Source organism: Bombina bombina, chromosome 1 (assembly GCF_027579735.1).
Source record: "Bombina bombina isolate aBomBom1 chromosome 1, aBomBom1.pri, whole genome shotgun sequence".
In the NCBI taxonomy this organism is placed as follows: Eukaryota; Metazoa; Chordata; class Amphibia; order Anura; family Bombinatoridae; genus Bombina; species Bombina bombina.
The window spans coordinates 1,555,922,399-1,555,944,603 of NC_069499.1; the positions used below are offsets into that span (position 1 = coordinate 1,555,922,399).

Sequence of the window (22,205 nt, forward strand, 5' to 3'; positions counted from 1 at the left end):
CTTTCTGTCCCTTTAACATTACCTTTATTTCATACACTAATTATCTGTTGAGTGACAAGTGTATATTTTGATGATGAAAATCTATTTATTGCACTGTATAGTGATGAATAATGACGGGTATCACTGACAGACATCTACCCCTGTTTATAAAGGTTTTATAGATCCTGCCCAGGCTCTTCCTAATTTACAGGAAAAGATTGATCTACTGCAAAGAGAAATACAAAATATGAAAGAAGACCATGAGAAGGTGAGGGGTGTAACGGTGTAGCTAAGGTTTTCCATTAGAGATTTAAAGGTTACAAGTAGATAATAAAAGAGTTAAAGAAATTTGTAAAACAAAGATCAAATGAGCAAAGCAGGGAGGGGACGATGAGTTGGAGATGGAGATTAGGGGCACCAAGGAATATTGAGAGATTGTAGAATTCAGGTAGTGGAGAACTCTGGACAGGGTTGGGTATGATGGGGAGCAGAGTGTAAGTTGGAATGTAGAATGAGAGGAATAAAGTACATCATGGACTATACATACTTATAGGAATGTTTACTAGAAGAACATATGGTAGAGAAGTGAGACAAATATCGTCCATGAAATGTAAAGAGAAGTTTAGATATGTGACAAATTGGTTTGGGCCAAGCTGAGACGCGTGAGGTGGTGAGCTTGTTTGGAGAAAGAGATAAAGTTAGAGATGGGACTTATAATGGGACATATAAACTGGAGAGGGTCCCAAGTGTAGAGAATGGATTGGAGTCCTGCAAGGGAGGGGAGGTAATAGCTATGGAGGAAGATGTATGCCATACATGATGGGAAGAATCCATGTGGTTTGAAACTGGGATATACCAAACTTTCGGCTAGATTTCGAGTTTTGCGGTATGAGTGAAAAAGCAGCTTTAAGGCTCTTTTTCACTACCGCTGGTATTACGAGTCTTGCAGGTTTAGGGGCACCGCACACTTTTTTGGCCGTAACGCAACGTAACTACCTCAGCTTTCAAAAAGTCCTTTTTCAATGGGACTTCCATAGCGCCGGTATTACGAGTCTGCCTGGGAGGCCAAAAAGTGAGCGGTACAGCCTAAAACTACCAGATCCTTACCGTAAACTGAAAGTCAGTAGTTATGAGTTTTACGCTACAAAGCTGTACCATAAACTGATAACTAAAGTGCTAAAAAGTACACTAACACCCATAAACTACCTATTAACCCCTAAACCGAGGCCGTCCCGCATCGCAAACATTAAAATAAAATTATTAACCCCTAATCTGCCTCTCCGGACATCGCCACCACTAGAATAAACATATTAACCCCATAACCGCCGCACTCCGGCATCGCAAACACTAGTTAAATATTATTAACCCCTAATCTGCTGCCCCTAACATCGCCGCCACGTACCTACATTTATTAACCCCTAATCTTCCGTCCCCAACGTCGCCGCCACTATACTAAAGTTATTAACCCCTAAACCTAACCCTAAGTCTAACCCTAACACCGACTAACTTTAATGTAATTAAAATAAATCTAAATAAAACCTACTATTAATAACTAAATAATTCCTATTTAAAACTGAATACTTACCTATAAAATAAACCCTAAGCTAGCTACAATATAACTAATAGTTACATTGTATCTAGCTTAGGTTTTATTTTTATTTCAAGCTTTATTTTTATTTCAAGCTAAGTTTTTATTTATTTTAACTAGGTAGAATAGTTACTAAATAGTTATTAACTATTTACTAACTACCTAGCTAAAATAAATACAAATTTACCTGTAAAATAAAACCTAACCTGAGTTACACTAACACCTAACCTTACACCAAAATTAAATACATTACATAAATTAAATACAATTAACTAAATTACAAAAAAAACAAACACTAAATTACACAAAATAAAAAAAGAAATTATCAGATATTTAAACTAATTACACCTACTCTAATAGCCTTATCAAAATAAAAAAGCCCCCCCCCCCCCAAATAAAAAACCCTAGCCTAAACTAAACTACCAATAGCCCTTAAAAGGGCATTTTGCAGGGCATTTCCCCAAAGAAATCAGCTCTTTTACCTGTAAAAAAAATACAAACAACCCCCAACAGTAAAACCCACCACCCACACAACCAACCCCCCAAATAAAAACCTATCTAAAAACCTAAGCTCCCCATTGCCCTGAAAAGGGCATTTAGCTCTTTTTCCACCCAAACCCTAATCTAAAAATAAAACTCACCCAATAAACCCCTAAAAAAGCCTAACACTAACCCCCAAAGATACACTTACAGTTTTTTAAAAGACCCAACATCCATCCTCAACGAAGCCGGCAGAAGTCCTCAACAAAGCGGCAGAAGTCTTCATCCAACCGGGCAGAAGTCTTCATCCAGAAGGCATCTTCTATCTTCATCCATCCAGCGCGGAGAGGGTCCATCTTCAAGGCATCCGGCGCGGAGCATCCTCTTCAATCAACGTCTTCTTGAACAATGAATTCTCCTTTAAATGACGTCATCCAAGATGGCGTCCCTTGAATTCCAATTGGCTGATAAAATTCTATCAGCCAATCAGAATTAAAGGTGAAAAAATCCTATTGGCTGAGGCAATCAGCCAATGGGATTGAGCTTCAAACCTATTGGCTGATCCAATCAGCCAATAGGATTGAGTTCGCATTCTATTGGCTGTTCCAATCAGCTAATAGAATGCAAGCTCAATCCTATTGGCTGATTGCATCAGCCAATAAGATTTTTTCACCTATAATTCCGATTGGCTGATAGAATCAGCCACCGGAATTCAAGGGACGCCATCTTGGATGACGTCATTTAAAGGAGAATTCATTGCTCAAGAAGACATCGATTGAAGAAGATGCTCTGCGCCGATGTTTTGAAGATGGACCCGCTCCGCGCCGGATGGATGAAGATAGAAGACTTCTGCCCGGTTGGATGAAGACTTCTGCTGCTTCGTTGAGGACTTCTGCCGGCTTCGTTGAGGATGGATGTCGGGTCTTCAAAAACTGTAAGTAGATCTTCGGGGGTTAGTGTTAGGCTTTCTCCTGTTAAGTGTAGTCAGTCCACGGGTCATCCATTACTTATGGGATATTAACTCCTCCCTAACAGGAAGTGCAAGAGGATCACCCAAGCAGAGCTGCTATATAGCTCCTCCCCTCTACGTCACACCCAGTCATTCTCTTGCACCTAACTAATAGATAGGATGTGTGAGAGGAGTGTGGTTATTAAATTTAGTTTTTTATTACTTCAATCAAAAGTTTGTTATTTTAAACAGCACCGGAGTGTGTTGTTTCTTCTCAGGCAGTATTAGAAGAAGAATCTACCTGAGTTTGTGTATGATCTTAGCGGACGTAACTAAGATCCATTTGCTGTTCTTGGCCATTCTGAGGAGCGAGGTAACTTCAGAACAGGGGACAGCGGGCAGGGTTCACCTGCAAAGAGGTATGTTGCAGTATATTATTTTCTAAGGAATGGAATTGACTGAGAAAATACTGCTAATACCGATATAATGTAAGTACAGCCTTAAATGCAGTAGTAGTAACTGGTATCAGGCTGTTATGTATGTATGTTGGCACCAAAGTATTTCTGGGGAATGGCACTTCACTAAGAAAATACTGTATACATATAACTCTAGCCTCTCTGCAGTGATAGCGACTAGCAACAGGCTTTTATTCTTATTTCATATATTTTTATTTTTAAATTAGGGTTTGGGCGGAAAAAGAGCTAAATGCCCTTTTAAGGGCAGTGCCCATCCAAATGCCCTTTTCAGGGCAATGGGGAGCTTAGGTTTTTTAGTTAGGATTTTATTTGCAGGGTTGGTTGTGTGGGTGGTGGGTTTTACTGTTGGGGAGTTGTTTGTATTTTTTTTTTTTTTTTGAAAAGTGTTTTTATTGAGGCAATAAAATACATCAAAGTACAAACATAGTGGGTAGGGCAATTTCTCAAACAATGTTGCATGACATCAGTTCCATCATTCAAGCATAAATACAGTAGACAATAGTAGGAGTTCGGTACTGACCCTAATGGAGCCTCATTTTATAACTTAATATTAGGACAAACATGTGTCAACAAAGAAAAATAGATCCACTTAAGGGACCTGGAAATTATTACTTGTCTGAAGACGGATCTTACAGGGGTAAAGATTCTCAATATTTAAACACTCTAGCGTCTTCAATATATTAAAGATCCGCTCATGGGATCTGGTGGCAAGGATCAATCTGAAGACATCTATAGCAGTTCAAAGAGTCCTCGTCATATGTTAGCTTATTATTGCATATAGATTATAGGCAAACTTAAGTGAAATAGATAAACATACTAATAAGGTACAAAACAACGTTATCTAAATTACTCTGCTAAATGATATCAGTGATGTACCAGAACTGATCACAGTTGTCACAATAAGGATATAATGACACTCTTACTGAGCATTGATAGAAACTTGAACGGTGATAAAACTGTAGTTCCAAAACTCTTTGATTAACCAACATACAATAAACAAAGGAGAATTTCTTATATTGGGGCCCGAAGATCCTTTCTTCTGTTATGTGTGATCAGTCCACGGGTCATCATTACTTCTGGGATATTATCTGCTCCCCTACAGGAAGTGCAAGAGGATTCACCCAGCAGAGTTGCTATATAGCTCCTCCCCTCTACGTCACCTCCAGTCATTCTCTTGCACCCAAAGACTAGATAGGAGGTGTGAGAGGACTATGGTGATTATACTTAGTTTTTATAACTTCAATCAAAAGTTTGTTATTTTACAATAGCACCGGAGCGTGTTATTACTTCTCTGGCAGAGTTTGAAGAAGAATCTACCAGAGTTTTTTCTTATGATTTTAACCGGAGTAGTTAAGATCATATTGCTGTTTCTCGGCCATCTGAGGGAGGTAAAAGCTTCAGATCAGGGGACAGCGGGCAGTTGAATCTGCATTGAGGTATGTAGCAGTTTTTATTTTCTGAATGGAATTGATGAGAAAATCCTGCCATACCGTTATAATGACATGTATGTATACTCTACACTTCAGTATTCTGGGGATGGTATTTCACCGGAATTACTCTGTAAAAGTACATTAAACCTTTTAATAGGTATTTAATCCATGTTAAACGTTTTTGCTGGAATGTAGAATCGTTTGCATTTCTGAGGTACTGAGTGAATAAATATTTGGGCATTATTTTTCCACTTGGCAGTTTGCTTGTTTTGATTATGACAGTTTCGTTTCTCTCTCACTGCTGTGTGTGGGGGGAGGGGCCGTTTTTGGCGCTCTTTGCTACGCATCAAAAATTTCCAGTCAGTTACTCTTGTATTTTCTGCATGATCCGGTTCATCTCTAACAGAACTCAGGGGTCTTCAAACTTCTTTGAAGGGAGGTAGATTCTCTCAGCAGAGCTGTGAGACTTATGTAGTGACTGTGTTTTAAAACGTTGCTCTGTGATTTTTATGTTTAAAATTTAATTAGTGTTACTTTACTAATGGGAACAAACCTTTGCTAACAGGTTGTGTTGTTTTTAAAGAGTGATGCTATAACTGTTTTTTCAGTTCATTATTTCAACTGTCATTTAATCGTTTAGTGCTTCTTTGAGGCACAGTACGTTTTTTGTTAAATAAGATTGTAACCAAGTTGCATGTTTATTGCTAGTGTGTTAAACATGTCTGTTTCAGAGGAAGATACCTGTGTCATTTGTTCCAATGCCAAGGTGGAGCCCAATAGAAATTTATGTACTAACTGTATTGATGCTACTTTAAATAAAAGCCAATCTGTACAAATTGAACAAATTTCACCAAACAGCGAGGGGAGAGTTATGCCGTCTAACTCGCCTCACGTGTCAGTACCTGCGTCTCCCGCCCGGGAGGTGCGTGATATTATGGCGCCTGGTACATCTGGGCAGCCATTACAAATAACATTACAAGATATGGCTACTGTTATGACTGAAGTTTTGGCTAAGTTACCAGAACTAAGAGGCAAGCGTGATCACTCTGGGGTGAGAACAGAGTGCGCTGATAATTCTAGGGCCATGTCTGATACTGCGTCACAGCTTGCAGAGCATGAGGACGGAGAGCTTCATTCTGTAGGTGACGGTTCTGATCCAAGCAGATTGGATTCAGATATTTCAAATTTTAAATTTAAATTGGAAAACCTCCGTGTATTACTAGGGGAGGTCTTAGCGGCTCTTAACGATTGTAACACTGTTGCAATACCAGAGAAAATGTGTAGGTTGGATAAATACTTTGCGGTACCGGCGAGTACTGACGTTTTTCCTATACCTAAGAGATTAACTGAAATTGTTACTAAGGAGTGGGATAGACCCGGTGTGCCGTTCTCACCCCCTCCAATATTTAGAAAGATGTTTCCAATAGACGCCACCACACGGGACTTATGGCAAACGGTCCCTAAGGTGGAGGGAGCAGTTTCTACTTTAGCTAAGCGCACCACTATCCCGGTGGAGGATAGCTGTGCTTTTTCAGATCCTATGGATAAAAAATTAGAGGGTTACCTTAAGAAAATGTTTGTTCAACAAGGTTTTATATTGCAACCCCTTGCATGCATCGCGCCGATTACGGCTGCGGCAGCATTTTGGATTGAGTCTCTGGAAGAGAACCTTAGTTCCGCTACGCTGGACGACATTACGGACAGGCTTAGAGTCCTTAAACTAGCTAATTCATTCATTTCGGAGGCCGTAGTACATTTAACCAAACTTACGGCTAAGAATTCAGGATTCGCCATTCAGGCACGTAGGGCGCTGTGGCTAAAATCCTGGTCGGCTGATGTAACTTCTAAGTCCAAATTACTTAATATACCTTTCAAGGGGCAAACTTTATTTGGGCCCGGTTTGAAAGAAATTATCGCTGACATTACAGGAGGTAAGGGCCACGCTCTACCTCAAGACAAAGCCAAAGCTAAGGCTAGACAGTCTAATTTTCGTCCCTTTCGGAATTTCAAAGCAGGTGCAGCATCAACTTCCACTGCACCAAAACAGGAAGGAGCTGTTGCTCGTTACAGACAAGGCTGGAAACCTAACCAGTCCTGGAATAAGGGCAAGCAGGCCAGAAAACCTGCTGCTGCCCCTAAGACAGCATGAACCGAGGGCCCCCGATCCGGGACCGGATCTAGTGGGGGGCAGACTCTCTCTCTTCGCCCAGGCTTGGGCAAGAGATGTCCAGGATCCCTGGGCGCTAGAGATCATATCTCAGGGATACCTTCTAGACTTCAAATTATCTCCCCCAAGAGGGAGATTTCATCTGTCAAGGTTGTCAACAAACCAAATAAAGAAAGACGCGTTTCTACGCTGTGTACAAGATCTATTATTAATGGGAGTGATCCATCCGGTTCCGCGGTCGGAACAAGGACAAGGGTTTTACTCAAACCTGTTTGTGGTTCCCAAAAAAGAGGGAACTTTCAGGCCAATCTTGGATTTAAAGATCCTAAACAAATTCCTAAGAGTTCCATCGTTCAAAATGGAAACTATTCGGACAATTTTACCCATGATCCAAAAGGGTCAATACATGACCACAGTGGATTTAAAGGATGCTTACCTTCACATACCGATTCACAAAGATCATTACCGGTATCTAAGGTTTGCCTTTTTAGACAGGCATTACCAGTTTGTAGCCCTTCCATTCGGATTGGCTACGGCTCCAAGAATCTTCACAAAGGTTCTGGGTGCCCTTCTAGCGGTTCTGAGACCGCGAGGAATTTCGGTAGCTCCGTACCTAGACGACATTCTGATACAAGCTTCAAGCTTTCAAACTGCCAAGTCTCATACAGAGTTAGTTCTGGCATTTCTAAGGTCGCATGGATGGAAAGTGAACGAAACGAAGAGTTCTCTCTTGCCTCTCACAAGAGTTCCATTCTTGGGGACTCTTATAGATTCTGTAGAAATGAAGATTTATCTGACAGAAGACAGATTAACAAAGCTTCTAAATGTATGCCGTGTCCTTCATTCCATTCAACTCCCGTCAGTAGCTCAATGCATGGAGGTGATCGGCTTAATGGTAGCAGCAATGGACATAGTACCCTTTGCACGCCTACATCTCAGACCGCTGCAATTGTGCATGCTGAGTCAGTGGAATGGGGATTACTCAGATTTGTCCCCCACTCTGAATCTGGATCAAGAGACCAGAAACTCTCTTCTATGGTGGCTTTCTCGGCCACATCTGTCCAGGGGGATGCCGTTCAGCAGGCCGGACTGGACAATCGTAACAACAGACGCCAGCCTTCTAGGTTGGGGCGCTGTCTGGAATTCTCTGAAGGCTCAGGGACAATGGAGTCAGGAGGAAAGTCTCCTGCCAATAAACATTCTGGAATTGAGAGCAGTTCTCAATGCCCTTCTAGCTTGGCCCCAGTTAAAGACTCGGGGGTTCATCAGGTTTCAGTCGGACAACATCACGACTGTAGCTTACATCAACCATCAGGGAGGGACAAGAAGCTCCCTAGCAATGATAGAAGTATCAAAGATAATTCGCTGGGCAGAGTCTCACTCTTGCCACCTGTCAGCAATCCACATCCCGGGAGTGGAGAACTGGGAGGCGGATTTCTTGAGTCGCCAGACTCTTCATCCGGGGGAGTGGGAACTTCATCCGGAGGTCTTTGCCCAAATACTTCGACGTTGGGGCAAACCAGAGATAGATCTCATGGCGTCTCGCCAGAACGCCAAACTTCCTCGCTACGGATCCAGATCCAGGGATCCGGGAGCGGTTCTGATAGATGCTTTGACAGCACCTTGGAACTTCAGGATGGCTTATGTGTTTCCACCCTTCCCGCTGCTTCCTCGATTGATTGCCAAAATCAAACAGGAGAGAGCATCAGTGATTCTAATAGCGCCTGCATGGCCGCGCAGGACCTGGTATGCAGATCTAGTGGACATGTCATCCTGTCCGCCTTGGTCTCTACCTCTAAGACAGGACCTTCTGATTCAGGGTCCATTCAAACATCAAAGTCTAACTTCTCTGAAGCTGACTGCTTGGAAATTGAACGCTTGATTTTATCAAAACGTGGTTTTTCTGAGTCGGTTATTGATACCCTGATACAGGCTAGGAAGCCTGTTACCAGAAAGATTTACCATAAAATATGGCGTAAATACCTATACTGGTGTGAATCCAAAGATTACTCCTGGAGTAAGGTTAGGATTCCTAGGATATTGTCTTTTCTACAAGAAGGTTTAGAAAAGGGTTTATCGGCTAGCTCATTAAAGGGACAGATCTCAGCTCTGTCCATCTTGTTACACAGGCGTCTGTCAGAAAATTCAGACATCCAGGCCTTTTGTCAGGCTTTAGCTAGGATCAAGCCTGTGTTTAAAACTGTTGCTCCGCCATGGAGTTTAAACTTAGTTCTTAACGTTTTACAGGGTGTTCCGTTTGAACCCCTTCATTCCATTGATATAAAATTGTTATCTTGGAAAGTTCTATTTTTAATGGCTATTTCCTCGGCTCGAAGAGTCTCTGAGTTATCAGCCCTACATTGTGATTCTCCTTATCTGATCTTTCACTCAGACAAGGTAGTTCTGCGTACTAAACCTGGGTTCTTACCTAAGGTTGTTTCTAACAGGAATATCAATCAAGAGATTGTTGTTCCATCCTTGTGTCCAAATCCTTCTTCAAAGAAGGAACGTCTTCTACACAATCTGGATGTAGTTCGTGCCCTCAAGTTCTACTTGCAGGCAACTAAAGATTTTCGCCAAACTTCTTCCCTGTTTGTCGTTTATTCTGGACAGAGGAGAGGTCAAAAAGCTTCTGCTACCTCTCTCTCTTTTTGGCTTCGTAGCATAATACGTTTAGCCTATGAGACTGCTGGACAGCAGCCTCCTGAAAGAATTACAGCTCATTCCACTAGAGCTGTGGCTTCCACTTGGGCCTTTAAGAATGAGGCCTCTGTTGAACAGATTTGCAAGGCTGCAACTTGGTCTTCGCTTCATACTTTTTCCAAATTTTACAAATTTGACACTTTTGCTTCTTCGGAGGCTATTTTTGGGAGAAAGGTTCTTCAGGCAGTGGTTCCTTCTGTATAATGAGCCTGCCTATCCCTCCCGTCATCCGTGTACTTTTGCTTTGGTATTGGTATCCCAGAAGTAATGATGACCCGTGGACTGATCACACATAACAGAAGAAAAAATAATTTATGCTTACCTGATAAATTCCTTTCTTCTGTTGTGTGATCAGTCCACGGCCCGCCCTGTTTTTTAAGGCAGGTAAATATTTTTTAAATTATAATTCAGTCACCACTACACCCTTGGCTTCTCCTTTCTCGTTGGTCTTTGGTCGAATGACTGGAGGTGACGTAGAGGGGAGGAGCTATATAGCAACTCTGCTGGGTGAATCCTCTTGCACTTCCTGTAGGGGAGCAGATAATATCCCAGAAGTAATGATGACCCGTGGACTGATCACACAACAGAAGAAAGGAATTTATCAGGTAAGCATAAATTATGTTTTTTACATGTATGCAGGGGAAAACATAGGCTTAGGACTTCGGACTGGGTAGAGACTACTTCACTCTACCAGAAGAGAGTGCGGAGGAGAAAGTATTCGTCCCTACCGCACAAAAATGGTGGGGGGGGGGAGATAGTCCAGCAACAGGTTACTCTAACTTTGCTGGATAGGATAGATAACCAGGTAATAACATCTTGCAAAGTAATATATACTGGAGTAAACTTAGCGCATATATTACTCAAATCATTAACTCAGTTGGTACACTGATAATGTAAAACTTTCTTACACAAGATAGATAGGTTAGACATATAATGCAGCCACGTCCCATAGTAATAAATATGCTGTGCGAGGGTTGTGAAGGGATAAAAGTGTAATAGTAACTAGGATGAAACACACAAATGATCCAAGCGAGGTTACATGCAAATACTTTGAAGGTGTAGTACAACAGTCATTCTAACATACCTCATCAACCCTTTAGTAGATATGTGATATTATCTGCCTAAGCCTAATGCATGCAGCTAACTAGGATACTATGCAAATATATACCTCTGGTGTCGTTAATCTCACTAGCAAGGTGTATAAACAGTGAAGAGTGTTAGCATACAGTTATGAGAAATACCCCAATGTGTTAGTGATATAAATATGTGGCAAAAATACTGAAAAAAGCTTAGCATTCATAACTATTAATATTAAGGGCCAATTTGACTGCTCTTAAATAGAATAGGGCTGTGTTGCACAGTAGTCAATCTATATGAGAACTATTGTACCTCGTTGCATACAAGGAGAAGTCAGATACACATTTTATGCAGTTTTAAATGTTATTCACTATTAGTCCGGTATTTTGAAACAGTGACAATAAGCTAAAACCATAAACAAAGTATAATTACTAAAAGGTGTATTATTGGTGAGCTGTCTGGAGCTGAAGATGCAATATTAGATCCGTTTGAATGTTTCATTAAGTCTTGCATATCGATCAGGACCTGACTTAGGTGTATTGTGAGGGCAGATTACCAGACATCACCAACAATATAGCCATAGTGTCCTGTGTATTTATGCTATGGCCATAGCCTCACTTCTCACCCTATTCCTTGCCTACAAGTTAGAGAGGCGGCTACTTGCCCGACAGTCAGGTTGTTGTCAGCCATCCTTTTAGACACGGGCCGGAAGAGCAGAGGACTCCCCCCGGCAGCACTATGGGCTATGTGAGCAAAGTCATCAGCCTCCAGCAAAGGCCAAACAGCCCAGAGATCCCAAGAGGGGCTTAAGGATATAGACCGGAGCATCTGGGGGTTCCGGCTGCAGTCCCAGTCAGTTGACCGTGAGAGATCCCCAGAGGTAGTGACAGAGAGGGGAGCGCTTGTTAGCGTGTAATCTCTACAGCACTGCGCCACGCTCGTCTCCATGTGTTTCCTCCCCGCTATGGAAGCCAGTAGCGGCAGTAGAGGGAGTGTGTGGTTCCAGCATGAGAGCCGCTTCTTCCGATATCGGCAGTGCAAGATGCGTCTGGCGAGTCACAGGTGGTGCAGTGTAATGTGCCTTCCATGTTCCTCCATATTCCTCCGCATCTGAATTATGATGCGTTCGCGCCTCTTGAATTTTCGCTAGGAAGGCGTCGAGTCTTTCGCATAATTTCTTCTCATGTTCTATCAGCAAATTTCTGATATCTGCATGCAACATCTGGGTCTCCATGTCGGTCAGCAGCATATAAAATCCCCCAAGATGGCGTCTCAGCCTGTGATAGATAGCTCCGACACTCTTTCCCAGTATATTACCGTGCAAACAGTCCCCAAAATGCAAACATCATGTCGCAGGCGGCCTCTTAAGTTTATACCCGTTAGGTTCAGTGCTTGTGGTCAGGGTTTTTTTGATCTATAGGGCTAATTTGAGATCTGTATACTCGGAGCTCTCAAATCATGCGCACATCTTGGTTGCTGGGTGTCATTAATATCTTGTTTGTATTTTTTAAAAAAGTAAAAGAGCTGATTTCTTTGGGGCAATGCCCCGCAAAAGGCCCTTTTAAGGGCTATTGGTAGTTTAGTTTAGGCTACGTTTTTTTTTATTTTGGGGGGGGCTTTTTTTTATTTTGATAGGGCTATCAGATTAGGTGTAATTAGTTTAAATATCTGATAATTTCTTTTTTTATTTTGTGTAACTTACTGTTTTTTGTTTTTTTTGTAATTTAGTTAATTGTATGTATGTATTTATGTCTCCACCTAACACCCTAACATGAACCCCTAATCTGCCGCCCCCGACATCACCGACACCTGCATTATATTATTAACCCCTAATCTGCCTCTCCGGACACCGCCGCCACCTACATTATATGTATTAACCCCTAATCTGCTGCCCCCAACATCGCCGACACCTACATTATAGTTATTAACCCCTAATCTGCCGCCCCCAACGTCGCCACCACTATATTAAAGTTATTAACCCCTAAACCTAAGTCTAACCCTAACACCCCCTAACTTAAATAAAATTTAAATAAATCTAAATAAATATTCCTATTATTTAATAAATAATTCCTATTTAAAACGAAATACTTATCTATAAAATAAACCCTAACGCCTAGATTACGAGTTTTGTCGGTAAAAACTTGCGGGGCTAACAAGGCTTTTTTCTCCAGCGCACACTTTAAACAACGCTGGTATTACAAGTTTTCTGAATGGCTGTGTTAGCCTCAGAAAAGTGAGTGTTGAGCAAAATTTAGCTCCACTTCTACCTGTAATACCAGCGTGGCTTACGGTAGCGGTAAGCTGGCAAAACGTGCTTGTGCACGATTTCCCCATAGGATACAATGGGGCTGAGCTGGGTGAAAAAAAACTAACACCTGCAAAAAAGCAGCGTTCAGCTCCTAACGCAGCCCCATTGTTACCTATGGGGAAACAGTTTCTAAGTCTACACCTAACACCCTAACATGAACCCCGAGTCTAAACACCTCTAACCTTACACTTATTAACCTCTAATCTGCCGCCCCCGCTATCGCTGACTCCTGCATAATATTATTAACCCCTAATCTGCCTCTTTGGACACCGCCACCTACATTATAGCTATGAACCCCTAATCTGCTGCCCCTAACATCGCCAACACCTATATTATATTTATTAACCCCTAATCTTCCGCCCCCAACATCGCCGCCACCTGCCTACACTTATTAACCCCTAATCTGTCGACCGGACATCGCCGCCACTATAATAAATTTATTTACCCCTAAACCACCGCACTCCCACCTCGCAAGCACTATAGTAAATTTTATTAACCGCTAATCTGCCCCCTCAACGTTGCCGACACCTACCTACAATTATTAACCCCTAATCTCCTGCCCCCAACATCGCCGCTACTATAATAAAGTTATTAACCCCTAAACCTAAGTCTAACCCTAACCCTAACACCCCCCTAACTTAAATATAATTTAAATAAAACGAAACAAAATTACTATAATTAAATTAATTAATCCTATTTAAAACTAAATACTTACCTATAAAATAAACCCTAATATAGCTACAATATAACTAATAGTTACATTGCAGCTATTTTAGGATTTATATTTATTTTACAGGCAACTTTGTATTTTTTTTTAACTAGGTACAATAGCTATTAAATAGTTAATAACTATTTAATAGCTACCTAGTTAAAATAATTACAAAATTACCTGTAAAATAAATACTAACCTAAGTTACAAATACACCAAACACTACACTATCAATAAATTAATTAAATTAATTAACTACAATTATCTAAAATAAAATACAATTAAATAAACTAAACTATAGTACAAAAACAAACAAACACTAAATTACAAAAAATAAAAAAATATTACAAGAATTTTAATCTAATTACACCTAATCTAAGCCCCCTAATAAAATAAAAAAGCCCCCCAAAATAATAAAATTCCCTACCCTATACTAAATTACAAAAGTAATCAGCTCTTTTACCAGCCCTTAAAAGGGCTTTTTGCGGGGCATTGCCCCAAAGTAATCAGCTCTTTTGGCTGTAATAAAAAATACAAGACCCCCCCAACATTACAACCCACCACCCACACGCCCCTACTCTAAAACCCACCCGATCCCCCTTAAATAAACCTAACACCACCCCATTGAAGATCACCCTACTTTGAGCCGTGTTCACCCAGCCGGGCCGAATTCTTCATCCAATCCGGGCGATGTGGTCCTCCATCCGGCAGAAGTCTTCATCCATCCGCTGCTCCATCTTCAAGACCTCCGACGCGGAACATCCTTCTCGGCTGACGGACTAACGATGAATGAAGGTTTCTTTAAATGACGTCATCCAAGATGGCGTCCCTCGAATTCCGATTGGCTGATAGGATTCTATCAGCCAATCGGAATTAAGGTAGGAAAAATCCGATTGGTTGATGCAATCAGCCAATCGGATTGAAGTTCAATCCAATTGGCTGATTGGATCAGCCAATAGAATGCGAGGTCAATTCTATTGGCTGATCCAATCAGCCAATCGGATTGAACTTCAATCCGATTGGCTGATTGCATCAACCAATCAGATTTTTCCTACCTTAATTCCGATTGGCTGATAGAATCTTGGATGACATCATTTAAAGGAACCTTCATTTGTCGTTAGTCCGTCGGCCGAGGAGGATGTTCCACGTCGGAGGTCTTGAAGATGGAGCCGCGGATGGATGAAGACTTCTGCCGGATGGAGGACCTCTTCTGGCCCGCTTGGATGAAGACTTCTGCCGGATGGAGGACCTCTTCTGGCCCGCTTGGATGAAGACTTCTGCCGGATGGAGGACCACATCGCCCGGATTGGATGAAGAATTCGGCCCGGCTGGGTGAACACGGCTCAAGGTAGGGTGATCTTCAATGGGGTAGTGTTAGGTTTATTTAAGGGGGGATCGGGTGGGTTTTAGAGTAGGGTTGTGTGGGTGGTGGGTTGTAATGTTGGGGGGGGGTCTTGTATTTTTTATTACAGGTAAAAGAGCTGATTACTTTTGTTATTTAGTATAGGGTAGGGAATTTTATTATTTTGGGGGGCTTTTTTATTTTATTAGGGGGCTTAGATTAGGTGTAATTAGATTAAAATTCTTGTAATTTTTTTATTTTTTGTAATTTAGTGTTTGTTTTTTTTGTACTATAGTTTAGTTTATTTAATTGTATTTCATCTACTAGATACGATGAGTCCACGGATTCATCCTTACTTGTGGGATATTAACCTCCTGCTAACAGGAAGTGGCAAAGAGCACCACAGCAGAGCTGTATATATAGCTCCTCCCTTCTCTCCACCCCAGTCATTCTCTTTGCCTATACTAAGTAATAGGAAGAGGTAAAGTGAAAGAGGTGTTAAAATTATAGTTTTTATTTTCTTCAAGCAAGACTTTTTTATTTTAAATGGTACCGGTGAGTGCTATTTTTTCTCAGGCAGCAGATGGATGAAGATTTCTGCCTGGAGACTGATGATCTTAGCAGTTGTCACTAAGATCCAGAGTAGTTCCCACAGAATGGCTGAAGAGTACTTGAGAAGCTTCAGTGTGGGGAACGTTTTTCATGCTACAAGCATTGAGGTATGTTCAGTCAATTTTTTCGGTGTTCTGTGTTATTTCAGAACTGGCTGACATTGTTCCCATAAGGGAAGGGGTAAGCAGTAATCCTACATGTAAAGAGAAGGGGTATTACTGGGCTAAAGATTTGGTTGACACTGGTAACATAATGTTTTGTTGGCAAAATGGTTTCATGTTTAGGGGCTTCTTAACGTTTTTATATGCAAACGTTTTTATGGCTGATGGCACTGTAGGGGTTCACATGGCTTACATTATTAGATGGGTAATATGAAAACCCACATGGTTAGTTTTCTAAAAACGCTTTACAGCGGTTTCCACTAGGCAGAGAGACATTGATAGAGATGGGCGGGGCCTATTTTCACGCCTCAGATGCGCAGTTGAAATGCTTATGAAGACAGCAAGCTCCAGCTCCGGTGGGCCTAGGCTGCAGATTTAACCTAAATGAAGGAGATAGTGTGAATTACAGACCCCTGAGGGCAGGTAGGCGCCACAGCAGAGCTGTGGCGAGGTGCAGGGGGTTGCTATATTATTTTTCATAAACGTTTTTGAGTAACGTTTTTTTCCATAAAGGGTTAAGCATTCCTTACTTGTGGTGCAATCTTAGCTGGCAAGATTAAACACATATATGCTAAAATTGTGATATTTACTACATTTTAAGACAGTTTTGGAAAAATTGTATGTTTTTTTGCTCTTAAAGGCGCAGTACCGTTTTTTTCAGTTTGTTGTTTTTTTACTAAATAAAGTGTTTTCAAGACTTTTTGTGGTTTTTACTAGCCTGTTCAACATGTCTGACATTGAGGAAAGTCAATGTTCTATGTGTTTAGAAGCCATTGTGGAACCCCCACTTAAAATGTGTCCCTCATGTACTGAAAGGGCCTTACATTGCAAAGAACATATTTTAGGTGATAAAAGTATGTCTCAGGATGATTCTCAGTCTGAAGAGAGTCAGGTTATGCCATCCAATTCTCCCCAAGTGTCACAACCTTTAACGCCTGCTCAAGCGACGCCTAGTACTTCTTGTGCGTCTAATTCTTTTACCCTGCAAGATATGGCTGCAGTTATGTCTACTACCCTTACAGAGGTATTATCTAAACTGCCAGGTTTACAGGGTAAGCGCAGTAGGTCAGGTATTAGAGTAAATGCTGAGCCCTCTGATGCATTACTGGCCATCTCCGATGTACCCTCACAGTGTTTTGATTAGGGGGTGGAGGAATTGCTGTCTGAGGGAGAGCTTTCAGACTCTGGAAAGATGTTCCCTCAAACAGACTCAGATGTGACGGCCTTTAAGTTTAAGTTTGAACACCTCCGCTTGTTACTCCGGGAGGTTTTAGCAACTCTGGATGATTGTGACCCTATAGTAATTCCACCAGAGAAATTGTGTAAAATGGATAAATACCTAGAGTTCCCTACTTACACTAATGTTTTTCCAGTCCCTAGAAGGATTTCGGACATTATTACTAAGGAATGGGATAGACCAGGCATTCCGTTCTCTCACCCTCCTACTTTTAAGAAAATGTTTCCCATTATTATTATTATTATTATTAGAGAGCCAACAGATTCCGCAGCGCTATAAACAAAGGGGGAGTACAACAAAACAATTATAGGGTAGAGGGCCCTGCCAAGAGTTGCACTGTTGTAGTCAGTTCCCATATCTGACACCATTCAGGATTCCTGGCAGACGGACCCTAAGGTGGAGGGAGCTATTTCTACCCTGGCTAAGCGTACAACTATACCTATTGAGGACAGTTGTGCTTTTAAAGATCCTATGGATAAAAAATTAGAGGGACTTTTAAAGAAATTGTTTATTCATCAGGGTTTTCTTCTACAACCTATAGCGTGCATTGTTCCAGTAACTACTGCAGCAGCTTTTTGGTTTGAGGCTCTAGAGGAGTCTCTTAAGGTTGAGACCCCATTGGATGATATTTTGGATAGAATTAAGGCTCTCAAGCTAGCTAATTCTTTTATTACCAATGCTGCTTTTCAGATGGCTAAATTAGCGTAAAAAATGCAGGCTTTGCCATTTTGGCGCATAGAGCATTATGGCTTAAGTCTTGGTCTGCTGATGTGTCATCAAAATCTAAACTTTTAGCTATTCCTTTTAAAGGTAAGACCCTATTCGGGCCTGAACTAAAGGAGATAATTTCTGACATTACTGGAGGTAAAGGTCATGCCCTTCCTCAGGACAAGACAGTTAAAATGAGGACCAAGCAGAAAAATTTTCGTTCCTTTCGAAACTTTAAAGGTGGACACTCTACTTCCTCCTCCGCCACAAAGCAGGAGGGGAATTTTGCACAATCCAAGTCAGTCTGGAGACCTAACCAGACCTGGAATAAAGGTAAACAGGCCAAGAAGCCCGCTGCTGCTACCAAGACAGCATGAAGGGGCAGCCCCCGATCCCGGACCGGATCTAGTAGGGGGCAGACTTTCTCTCTTCGCTCAGGCTTGGGCAAGGGACGTTCAGGATCCCTGGGCATTAGAAATCATGACCCAGGGCTATCGACTAGAATTCATGGATTTTCTCCCAAGAGGGAGATTTCATCTTTCACGTTTGTCTGTAGACCAGTCACCAGTCAAAAAGAGAGGCGTTCTTACACTGTGTAGAAGACCTATTGTTACAGAAGCATTAGTTATTTTGTTGTGAAGAGCTTATTTCCCAGCAGCAATGCCGGAACCAGCCAAGCCAGCGCCTAAGAAGGGCTCCAAGAAAACCGTAACAAGTATCATTTCATAAAGAGTTAACTTTTTTTTTCAGCTTTTAGAAACTATTTTCTAAATACAAGTTTGCTGGCCTCAGCTCTAATTAAGTTTAGTGATAAACAATCCCATTGTCTAATCACCTCCGGAGTCAGACTGCTAATTGATAAGATGGGCTGCATTGTTTTCTTATGTGTAACTTGTTATCTGAAGTACTGTAATCCTATTGTGGCCTGTCAAAGGACATTGTCTCTCTATCTAAATGTGTGATGGGGGATTTTATGCTTCCCCCTGGGAGTGCCCTGTGTGCATGTAACCTCAATAAAAAGCAGGCTGGGCATCCCAGTCCTGAGTTCTTGGTTGACCCTCAATCGCAGCGTTGACTCGTTTTGTGGGCAGAAGGGTATCCTAGCTGTACTACAGCTAAGGGGGATTATTCTACATTTACGAGACTCATATAGAATACTATGGAAAGCAGCTTCTCCCCTCTTCAGCAATAGGGATCCAGGCTACTAAGCGGTCCATCTCTCAGCGAGACTAAGGGTAACCGTAACATTTGGCGGCAGCTTACGAAAAATTGAAGCGTACAACCCTAAAGGATTTACTTGAAAGCAGAGGGGGGTACGCCAGCAACCGGCCGAGGAGAGAGCTGATCGCAGAATTGACCGAACTGGATCAGAGCTTCACAATGGCGGAAACACCGACCACGATTAGTGACGAAAAAACCAGGATTGTTCGGGAGAGGCTCTCACTGTACGGGCCGAACCCCTCCATGGAATTGGTACAGCAGTTGATGGCGGAAGCGGACGAGGATATACGAAAGACTCGAGCCCACAAACTCAACCTAGCGAACGCACACCGCAATGCTGAAGCCCCGCAGGTGATCATCCCTGTCGAAAATGCTGGGAGGCCCAAGATACCCTATGCAGCATTTCGACCCTTCCTAGAGAGCGAGACAGGGATTGATGAATATTTGGCGGACTTCGAAAGGCAATGTGCCCTGCACCAGATTCCCAACAGAGAGTGGCCCACGATATTGTCTGGGAAACTATCCGGGCGAGCCCTGGAAGCCTTTCGTACTCTGGGTGCTGAGGAAGTGACACAGTATGAGCTAGTTAAGGAGACACTGTTGCGACGGTACGCTGTAACTCCGGACATGTATCGCCGACAGTTTCGGGGCACGAAAAAGAAGCCTAACGATACCCATATGGAATGGGAACACCGAATGCGTAGAGCGGCAAATCACTGGATGAGCAGAAGTAAAGCGGTGACTGGTGAGGAAATTTTACAATTGTTTCTCTTAGAACATTTTTATAATGGCATGGAACAGCAAGGGAAGGAATGGCTGCGAGACAGGCGGCCTTCTACCTTAGAAGAAGCAGCCAAATTGGCCGATGAACATTATGACTCCCGTCTTCACGAACCCACGAACTACCGAGCTCCAGCACGGGTCGAACCCAGAGAGGTTTACCGTGCACCCCCTCGTGCTGAATTCCGAGCCCCGGTGCCCGCAGGGCCCACCCGACACTCAGGACCACCCAATAACAGCTCTGAGCGTCCCAGACCGACTTGCCACCGATGCAAGCAACCAGGGCATTTCATGGCTAGCTGCCCCCTTAATACGCACCAGACACCCAGGAATTACAATTACTCCTCTGGGTCATATCGCCCGGCCCGGGCCCTCTGTGTTAACCAAGAGGCCCCTATGGAGGAATATTTGGGGCCGCTTCACGAGGCGGACCCTGTATATGCTGCCTCAGATAACCGCCAGCACCATCGGCAGAAGGTATGGCTCGAGGGGCGATCTACCGAGGGATTGAGAGACACAGGGGCTACTATCACGCTGGTACAGAGTCATTTGGTGCCGGAGCACAAGCGATCCGGACAGACTGTGGCCGTTAGAGTGGCGGGGGGGGGATGTGTACAAAATTCCAACAGCTAAAGTGCATCTTGATTGGGGAGCGGGAAAGGGGGCTGTGAACGTGGGCATAATGGATAATTTACCTGCCGAAGTACTACTGGACAACGATTTGGGCCCCATGACTTCTGCCTATGCTCCAGTATGCAACAACGAGGCGGACCCAGTGACTACACGGGCCCAAGCCCGGACGGAGCGAGAGCTCTCACCAGTGCGGGAGACACAGGTAAGACCTACCCCGACCTTGCCTGACATGTTAGGCCCCATACCCTGGGACACCCCAGATGCTTTCGAGACAGAGTCTAAGACTGACCCGACCTTACAAAAGTACCGGGAACGAGCAGAGACCGGAGGGGGCGGGGCAGATAACGAAACATTCTTATGGGAAAAAGGGAAACTATACCGCTGGACAGAGAAAAGGGGACAGCGTAGGCGACAGCTGGTAGTGCCCCACAAATACCGTCAAGAAATCCTCAAGATAGGCCACGACATCCCCTTAGCAGGCCACCTAGCCGTAACCCGTACCCTACACCTTATTACTCACACGTTCTTTTGGCCAGGGGTACACGCTGACGTTAGAACTTACTGTAACACCTGCGATGTGTGTCAACGAGTAGGAAGGCGAGGCGATCACCCTAAAGCCCATCTAGTAAATATGCCCATTGTAGAGGAACCCTTCAGCCGGGTTGCTATTGACCTAGTGGGACCACTGGCTACCCCTAGTCCCTCCGGTAAGCGCCACATTCTTACGCTACCAGGTACCCAGAGGCTGTCGCCCTATCCAACATACAAGCGGATACGGTAGCGAATGCACTAGTACAGGTGTTCTCCCGGGTAGGATTTCCAAAAGAAATCCTATCCGACCGAGGCACCCAATTTACGGCTGAATTGACCCAACAACTCTGGCAGGTTTGCAAAATTAAGTCCCTCCGGAGCTCCCCATACCACCCCCAGACGAACGGGCTGTGTGAGAGGTTCAATGGGACCCTCAAGCAAATGCTCAAGATGTTCACTCAGGAATACCGAGACTGGGAACGCTTCCTGCCGCACCTCCTATTTGCTTATCGGGAGGTGCCCCAGGAAACGACAGGGTTCTCTCCCTTCGAGTTGCTCTACGGAAGAAAGGTACGGGGACCCCTAAACCTGATCCGGGAGCACTGGGAGGGAGAGATGGAGACTGACGGTGTGCCCATTGTGCCATACGTGCTGGAACTCAGGGACCGAATGGAGCAATTAGCCAAATCCGTGCGGGCTAATCTCCATTCGGCCCAGAGAAGACAGAAAGTATGGTACGATCGGGGGGCCCGAAAGAGAATCTTCACCATAGGACAAAAGGTGTTAGTACTTAAGCCGGTGAAGACAGACAAATTGCAGGCGTCCTGGCAGGGCCCCTACCAGATCGTAGAGAAAAGGGGAGACACCACTTATGTGATAGCTAGCTGCCACGACAACAATCTTAGAAAGACATTCCATGTAAACATGCTCAAGGAATATTTTGAGCGACCAGAGAACGTGACGGCCGTATGTTGTTCCCCTCAGGAAGACCCCGACAGTCTACCCATTTCAGACCTATTAGAAAAGAGTCTCCCCACAGGTATAGTGGCTCAGGTTCAGATAGGAGACCGACTTAGCCCCACTGAAAGGGAGCAGCTCAACCAACTCCTACAGT

The 22,205-nt window shown here is 43.2% G+C and overlaps 1 protein-coding gene and 1 long non-coding RNA gene across 2 annotated transcripts in view; one reads left to right on the forward strand and one right to left on the reverse strand.

Moving 5' to 3' along the window:
- The window catches only part of QRICH2 (glutamine rich 2), a 477,139-nt gene that overhangs the window by 199,163 nt on the left and 255,771 nt on the right, over positions 1 to 22,205 (forward strand). The window contains exon 6 of the mRNA XM_053709330.1: positions 153 to 247. Coding sequence (XP_053565305.1) covers positions 153 to 247 — 95 coding nt within the window. The remainder of the gene's footprint in view (positions 1 to 152; positions 248 to 22,205) is intronic.
- Positions 1 to 22,205, reverse strand: part of LOC128655774 (uncharacterized) — a 300,545-nt gene that overhangs the window by 43,841 nt on the left and 234,499 nt on the right. The gene's annotated exons all lie outside the window — the stretch shown is intronic.